We start from the raw sequence: 8,779 nt of genomic DNA, 5'->3' as shown, positions 1-8,779 counted from the left end.
ATGCGTCGGGGATGAGAGTGTACCACGGAGGGGCTCAGGGATGCAGAGGCCTCAGAACTGCTGCTCACCTCTGGTTTTGGAGCTGGAGGGGACTCCTGTGGTCTGAAACATTGCCACAAACTTTTATTCATTTAAGGCAATGGTTCTCAAATCTGAGATCTCTCTGAGGGTTCATGAGGTCAAAACTATGAAAAATTAACGTGTCATTTGCCTTTTTAGTTCTCATCCACTTGAGCGTGGAGATTTCCAGATGCTGCATGATTCCCAGCAGATTGGCTGCAGAAGCAGCCAGCTGTCTCCTGTGAAGCCAGACATTATTAAGGAAAATTATAAAATATAAAACACTGCCAATATTTGGCCTAAGATTTCTTATTAGGGAAAATAAAGTTATTTTTCATGAAAATGCTATTTGTGTTAATATATACTGGGTTTATTTTTGTTTTATTTTATTTTTATTTATTTATTTTTTGTCCTTTTGAGACAGGATCTCCCTATGCAGTTCAGGTTGGCCTTGAGCTCCCTTTGTAGCCCAGGCTGCCTCGAACTCACAACGATCTTCCTGCCTCAGCCTCCTGAATGCTGGGATTACAGGCGTGTGCCACTATTCCCAGCTCTAAATTTTTATTTTAGGTAAATTAATTTTTTAAAATTTCAGTTTAATTTTATTTATTTGTTTGTTTAGGTTTTTTGAGACAGGGTGTCCTGCTGTGGTTCAGTCTGGCTTTGAACTCATATAGTCCAGGCTGGCCTTGAACTTTTTTTTTTTTTTTTTTTTTTTTTTTTTTTTTTTTTTTGGTTTTTCTCTGGTACCGGGAACCGAACTCACGACCTTGCGCTTGCCAGGCAGGTGCTTTTGCCGCTGAGCTAAATCCCCAGCCCCCTGGCCTTGAACTTGAAGCAATCCTCCATCACTTTCCAAGTGCTGGGGCCACAAGTGTGTGCCACTGTGTCTGGCTAATATTTATTTATTTATTTATTTATTTTTGAGACAGGGTCTTGCTATGTATGTAGTTCAGGCTGGCTTAGACTCACTATGTAGCCCAGGATGGCCTCAAACTCACAGCGATCCTCCTGCCTCAGCCTCCCTAGTTCTGGGATTACAAGCCACCACTCCCAGCTAGCTAATTTTTAATATTGCAAATACTAATAGGTATTTACCCACTTAAACCAACCCTTTCTGAATCCTCAAATTTTAAGAGTAAAAATAAGTTCTGAAATGAAAAAGTTTGAGAACCACTGAATTACAGTGGCAGGAAGAGGATTATCTTTATGGTGGGTTGACTGGGACTCAGTTGATTGTTGATTGCATGACTCAAGCGTACAAACCCTAAAGGAAAGTGACCTAGTATAACAGACATATGTAAAAGTCCTTAAAATACATAAATTTCCCCCCCTACTCTTCTCTTTTAGAAATCATGCATGATGTGATCAAGAAGGTCAAGAAGAAGGGGGAATGGAAGGTAAGTAAAGGAATGCAAAGTCCCTAAGGGTGAGTTCATGTGAGAAAAATAATGGGGGCAGAGATGGACACAAGGAGTCAGGCAGGAGTGAGGGATTTTTGCTGTGACCAAAGCCACAAAAAGCTCATGGATGGGAGAAGGCAGTCTACACTGCCTTTCATTTTATAGAATCTTGGTTCAGAGGTCGCTTGATCACATTAACACCAAAAAAAAAAAAAAAAAGCCGGTTTATTCATATAACATCTGTCAGTTTTACCTGCAACATCTACAGCGGTGCTGCAAACTATAATGGGCGTGAAAGAAGTGCTAAAGCCATTCGGATTGAAGATGACCTTAGGTTCCTGGAGTGGCTGACATAGAATGGCCCATGCTGTCCTCATGAGTGTCGCCAGCGTTTTAAGAGTCGCCTTGTGGCCCAGGGCTGGGTGTCTTGCTGGCCAGGTTTTGTGAATGTGCCCCTATGGCACTGAGGGATGATATCAGCCATTCTTGGATTCCTCACATGTGCAGGGTTACTAGGGGCCCGGGAGCAACAGAGCTGAGTGACGCGAGGGGATTTGGAAGCCTCGCTCTGGCCCTGTGAGATTCTGTCTGGGTCAGCACATCCATCCTCACTACCGTGAGGCCATCTGGTGGGAACTCTATACATGTCTTTCTCTGGTGCTCTCCCATCGGAAATGGATTTATAGGCATGAGAAGGTTAAACAGTTCTTGAGGAAGCTGCATCATAAGATGAAACTAATTGGTCCTGGTTCTGCAGCAGAAAGCTTTCTGTCCACATTGTCTGCCTGGATGTGTCTGGTGCCCATTGCCTCCTTCTTGGTTTACGTCATTAAAGGACAAGAGACACAGCCTCGCATTAGCTGCTGCCTTCCTCTCTCTCTGGGGTGAATGGGGTTAGAAAGATTCACTGAATGGGGCAGGTGTGAGCTGAGGCCAGGACTGGAGCATTCTTGTTCTTTCAGCCTGCGCAGTGCTATAGTGCGATGCCAGATGATGTGTGTGCCAGAGAAGGTAGGATTCCTCGTGACGCCTGCATCAGGTCCTTTCGTGCCATACCTGATGTATGGACACTTTTCAGTTTTCTTTTTCTTTTTGGTACCAGGAATCAAACTCAGGACCTTGTGCTTGCCAGACAGGCACTTGTGCCACTGAGCTATAGCCCCAGCCCTCAGTTTTTTTAAAAAAGTTTTGTTTGTGGTACTGCGGGTTGGACCTCAGGCCTTTGGGTTGAGCTACATCCCCAGACCTTTTTGATTTTTATTTTAAGACGGTATTTTTATTTTAAATGGCTCAGTATCCTAAGCTGTGCTCAACCTTGTGATGCCCCTGCTTCTGCCTTCCAGAGTGCTCGGTTACAGGCATGCACCACCATACCCAGCCGAAAATATACTCACTAATGTGATTATCTCTCAGTGTTGATACTACAATGATTTTTCCTTCATTTTGCATTTTTGAGTACTTTTATAAATCATGGAAATGAAAACTATTTTTTGCTTTTTAATTATTATTTCTCTCTCTCTCTCTCTTTTTTTTTTTTTTGATACAGGGCCTCAGTATGTAATTCACGCTGGCCTTAAATTCACTATAGCCAAGCAAAGTGGTACATGCCTATAATCTCAGCACTCAGGAGGCTGAAGCAGGAGAATTGCAGCAAGTTTGAGACCAGCCTAAGCTACACAGTGAGTTCAAGGACATAGCAAGACCCTCTCTCAAAAAACAACAAAACAACAACAAAAACCTCTCACTGTGTAGTCCATGCTGGCCTCAAACTCATAGTGATCTTCCTGCGTCAGCCTCAGATTATAGGCAGGTTCCTCAAGCCTGGCCAAAAGCCTTTTTTAAAAAGCTTATGAAATTGAGTCAAGTCGAGGAGAGGAAACCCTAACTCCTAGAAGGGTAGGTTGGCTATGAGGGTTAAAAGCAAAACGTGTCTCTGCAGACTTCTGGACTATAGGAAATGTGGTTTCTCCCACAGCCTGCGCTTTTGGTGCTTTCTGAAGCTGGTGCAGTAGCCTGATGGGAGAATCACAGCAGATGCCATGTGGCTCATGAGCTCTCTCTCCGTCCAGGTGCTGGTGGTGGACCAGTTAAGCATGAGGATGCTCTCTTCCTGCTGCAAGATGACAGACATCATGACTGAGGGGATAACAAGTAAGCACAACAGTTGGGGCAGAGCGGCTTTACTCTGTCCTAGTCATTATTCTCGCTGGACTTTAGACAGTGCGAACAACCTGAGTGGTAAGACTGTCAGCCCCTGAGGGAGAGCCAGGCTGCCTGTTCATCACTGCATCCTCGCACCTAGTGCAGCGCTCTCTGCTATCAGTGCTGAAAGAAAGGTTATGTCGAGGAAAGAAGGTTGTCTACCTGAGAAGGATTTAATAAGGGAAGAAATTCAAATGGCTAATACATATATGAAAAGTCCCCACCTCATTAGTGATCAGGGAAATCCCATTCAAACCAGAGTGAGCCACCACTACAGATTCACCAGACGGTGAGGACGCAGAAAAACAGGAACTCCTGTCTGGGGCAATGGCAGAGTCTAGTAAAGTGGTAGGTGTTGTATGTGTCCTGTAAGCTAGCCAGGCTGTGATGTCTGTTCACATGGGTGGGAGAGTTCCCAGAACGTTGGCATAGAGGTCCCAGATGGGAAATAGCTGTTGAGTAGAGTGGTTACATGTGCAAGGCTGTGTTCATCTCTAGCAACACACACACACAGTGACTGATTAAATTGTAGTGCAATAGTTACACAGCAGAATACTCTAAAACAGTAAAACAAAACAAAGCTGAGTGCGGTGGCGCACACCTCCAACCCCAGCACTCAGGAGGGAGGCTGAGGCAGGAGGGTAGATCACTGAGAGTTTGAGGTCAGCCTGGGCTACATAGTGAGGCCCTGTCTTTAAAAAAAAAAAAGTCCTTAAATTGTGATGGTACTGTATTGTCGTTTTCCTATTGATTGTGGGAGCACATAATTTTTAGAGTGATTTTTGTGTCATCAGTGTTTCCAGTCAGTTGTTCAGGGTTTTTGTTTTTGGTGTTTTGAGACGGGGCCTCACTATGTAGTTCAGGCTGATTTTGAACTCACTGTGTAACCCTGTCTGGTCTCGAACTTCCTGGGATTAGAGGTGTTATACCATGCCTGGGTCCCAAGTCAGTTTTTTTGACCAGGCTTGCCCCTATTCTGAGCTTATAGTTATCTTCCTCACTGACTGTGCGTGTGTGTGTTTTACTAGTCCTCAGACATACTAGGCAAACAATCTTACCACTGAGTTACACCTTACCCCCTTTTTATTTTTTTGAGATGGGATCTCCCTAAGTTGCCCGTGAAGGTCTTGAAGCCTCTTAAGTAACTGGGATTATAAATGTGCACCATCACACCTAGCTTTCTGGCTGAATTTTTATAACTTTCTTCCCCCCACTGGATGTGGTGGCACATACCTATAGTCCCAACTACTTAGAAAGCTGAGACAGGAGGATGGCTTGAGCCCATGGGCTCCAGATCAGCCTGGGCAGCATAATGAGGCCTCACCTCAAACAGACAAACAAACTGTTTTACTCTATCAAAGAAAAAAAATGCAGAGAAAGGGGAAAAAGCCAAATGGGGTTAGTAAGTTTAATGCTCCATCCTCATCCTCTAGGGTCCATTGCCCTGAAGTAGCCACCTTACTCCTTTGTTTTTCATATATATGTAAACTTTCATACTGTTATCTCTCAATTCTTCCAAGTTAGACTTTACCACTGACTTCCTTTGACAGCTCAGTTCCTTCCACCACACGCAGCTCTTCCCTCCCCACAAAGGCAGGCTTCAAAATATGTCCTCCCTTAGGAAAATTAAAAAGTTCACAGCTGTATGCTGAGGCCCCAGAACATTTTGGGGGAAGTATTAGTAGGCTATAACATTTAAAACTCTACAACCGCTGGTGAAGTAGATGGTTAGGGGATTAATTTGAGCATTATTTGGGGTGAAAGTTTTTATAGATGTTATAAGGAATACTTCTAAAGTTACGCCTTTTTACATAAAACATCTGCACAGGAAGAGTAATACACAACCGTACATTCTGTGTGTGCCAGAAGACAGTGTGGCATAGATCACACTCTCTTAAACTTCATTGGGTGACTGGTGAGATGAGGAACCTCTCCAAAGCTGTTTTTCTTGGGAGAAGTAGCTGATATGGCCATAAAGGAAATACTGTAGTACAAAGCCTATAGCTTGCTTTTTTTTTAATTTTAATTTTAATTTTAATTTTAATTTTTGATACCGAGAATCAAACTCAAGACCTCACGCTTACCAGGCAGGTCTTGTGCCACTGAGCTATATCCCCAGCCTGTGGCTTGCTTTAACAAAGCAGAATGCTACATCTTTGAACTGCTAAGAGGAGCAGTATTACATAAAGTATTTTATGTTTGAAATGTTTATTTGTGGTTTTTCTGTTTTTTGTTTTTTTGTTTTTTTTTTTTTGTCTTTTTGAGACAGGGTCTCGCTATGCAGTTCAGGCTGGCCTTGAGCTCCCTTTGTAGCCCAGGCTGGTCTGGAACTTGCAATGATCCTCCTGCCTCAGCCTCCTGAATGCTGGGTTTACAGGCGTGCACCACCATGCCTGGCTTGGAATGTTTATTTGATGTACAGAGAAAAATGATAAAACTACCCAATGGTTGATAAATAAACACATCATGAAAATTCTAAAGGAACTGAGATTATTTAGGACAGATGAGGAAAAGCTAAAGGAAGGACAAAAAACCTTCTTGACAGAATGAGTCAGCCATTTCCATTTTCTCTTACAACAAAGGGATTTACTTAAACTAAAATGGGAACTATCTAGTGTGAAAAGATTTCAGGTTTCCTGGGAGATTGAGGCAAAAGGATTGCAAGTTTTAGCTCAGCTTGGACACTTTAGCAACTTACCAAGACCCTGTCTCAAGGGGAAAAATAATCAGGTTTTCTAATGTCTTGGCCATAGTGAAACAGTGGAGTTCACTCACAAAGAATATGGTAACTTTAAGGAAGAGGTAAGAATTCCTTTTCTTCCTCCTTATTGTAGCCTTTGACCTGTCAGTCTGAAGGCCACCTGTCTATGTTGCTTCTAGTTTTATGATCCTAGTCATGTGCTCTTACTAACTGTGGGCTCTTTTGTCATCTAGTTGTGGAAGACATTAACAAGCGCAGAGAACCGCTCCCCAGCCTGGAGGCCGTGTATCTTATCACTCCTTCGGAGAAGGTAAATCCTACCAGGGAGAAGAGCTAAGGCTAGCTTATATATGCTGGTCCTGGGATCTCTGGCACATGGCACCCCATGTTTCTAGGTTAAGCACGCATTTAATACACTGCTTTGTTTAGCATTGTGATCCACAGATGTGACCTGGGGGGAGGTTGTGCAGTGGGAAGTGAAGTTGTATTAAACCTTTTGTGCTAGGCAGCAGTGCAGAAAGTCAGCGCGGGTATTCCCTGGGTCATTAGTTTTCCCTGTTGCAGTCCTCTCCAGACAGGGGATCTACCTCCAGGCTTTCATATTTTCATTTCAGATTTATTTCATCAATATCCAATTAGGCCTGTTTTCCCTGATTTTGAGGGATTGTTTAAAGTCAAAATCCAGGCAAGGTCCATTTTCTTACTTGGTTGGTAGTTATTTTAGGTCCTCCTTTTTTTTGTTGTTTTTCTTTTGGTCTTTTTGAGGCAGGGTCTTGCTATGCAGGTCAGGGTGGCCTTGAGCTCACTTTGTAGCCCAGGCTCGTCTTGAATTTGCAACGATCCTCCTGCCTCAGCCTCCCGAGTGTTGGGATTACAGGCATGCGCCACCATGCCCGGCCTATTTTAGGTCTTACTCTCTCTCTCTCTCTCTCTCTCTCTCTCTTTTTTTGTCTTTTTGAGACAGAGTTTTATCATGCAGTTCAGGCTGGTGTTGGACTCACTGCATAGCCCTGGCTCACCTTGAACTTGCAACAATCCTCCTGTCTCAGCCTCCTGAGTCTTGGGATTACAGGCATTACATTTTAATCTGTATTTTAAAAAATTCTCCTGAGCCAGATGGGTTGCAATCTATAATCCCAGCTATTTGGTAAGCTGAGGCTGGAGGATTCCAGTTTGAGCCCAGGTGGGCAATTTAGCTAGACCCTGTCACAAACAAACAAATAATCTGATTTTCACACCTTCTTATCATTTTTGAAAATTGGTTTATATACAAGTTCCTGCAATGCAACTAAATTGCCAGAGCTTCATCAACATGAATCTCCTGCAAGGTTTCTGCCCAGTTTTGTGGTCTTTTCTCAGGAACTCAAGTAGTATGGCACTCATATCGTCATTCTAGAATGGGCTAACCTCTGCAATAATCCTCATTTCAAGTGCTGAGAACCCAACTGTGTCAGAACATGAGTGTTAGAGTTATACATCAGAAAAACCCTCCAGTATTTTGTGCAGGTGTCCTGACACCACTTGGGTGCCACTCGGTTCAGTGGTTCAGCTCTCAGTCCCATTTGCTCTGTCATTGCCCTTAGCACCTTCTTTTGTTTCTGTCCACAGTCAGTGCACTCTCTCATCAGTGACTTTAAGGACCCACCGACTGCTAAATACCGGGCTGCGCACGTCTTCTTCACTGACTGTAAGTAGCTGTGAGCTGCCTTTGCCTGGCCAGGTTCGCCTTGCTGCCTCACTGGGCTGAACCCAACCCAGGTTAGATCAACAGGGGAAAGACACATTGTTGCTGTAGTTGTCCTGATCTTTTATTTTCTTTTCAGAAGGTAAATTGCATAAGAGACAGAAATAAACATACACCCACGATTTAGCTGTGACAAATTATGCTGCTATAAACATGGGTGCCCATATATCGCTGTGGTATGATCTTTTTAATTCTTCTGGGAAAATACCCAGAAGGGGAATAGCTTGGTTGAGTGGAACTTCTAATCCTAGTTTTGTGAGGAATCTCCAAACTGATTTCCACGGTGGTTTCACCAATCTACAAGGCTACCAGCAGTGGAGAAAGGTTCCTTTTTCCCCACAGCCTCTCCAGCATTTGTTATTGGTTGATTTCTTGTTTTTTTTTTTTTTTGGTTTTTCTCCGGTGCCGGGAACCGAACTCACGACCTTGCACTTGCCAGGCAGGTGCTTTGCCGCTGAGCTAAATCCCCAGCCCCTGGTCGATTTCTTAGTGATAGCCATTCTTTCTGAGATGGAGTCTCAGTGTTGTTTTAATTTGCATTTCCTGTCTGGTAATCTGAACAACTGGTTTGAAGACAACAGTATGCAATATGCCAACCACTGGTGAATTCCACCATCTTGTATCGAAAACTCTGTATCGTCTCTAATTTTTTCTTTTTTTTTTTTTTTT

The 8,779-nt window shown here is 43.4% G+C and overlaps 1 protein-coding gene across 2 annotated transcripts in view; it reads left to right on the top strand.

Annotated features, from left to right (window-relative positions):
- Positions 1 to 1,410: 1,410 nt before the first annotated feature.
- Positions 1,411 to 8,779, top strand: part of Stxbp1 (syntaxin binding protein 1) — a gene marked incomplete at its 5' end in the record, with an annotated part of 36,931 nt that continues 29,562 nt past the window's right edge. For both annotated transcript variants that reach the window (XM_013513282.1, XM_013513281.1), the window contains 4 exon segments: positions 1,411 to 1,460; positions 3,533 to 3,614; positions 6,600 to 6,676; positions 7,975 to 8,053. In XM_013513282.1, the coding sequence (XP_013368736.1) occupies positions 1,411 to 1,460; positions 3,533 to 3,614; positions 6,600 to 6,676; positions 7,975 to 8,053 (288 nt within the window).

Source organism: Chinchilla lanigera, unplaced genomic scaffold (assembly GCF_000276665.1).
Source record: "Chinchilla lanigera isolate Chin_1 unplaced genomic scaffold, ChiLan1.0 scaffold00018, whole genome shotgun sequence".
Taxonomy (NCBI): domain Eukaryota; kingdom Metazoa; phylum Chordata; class Mammalia; order Rodentia; family Chinchillidae; genus Chinchilla; species Chinchilla lanigera.
The sequence above is the reverse complement of the archived record's forward strand: the minus strand, read 5'-3'. Positions and strand labels throughout refer to the sequence as shown.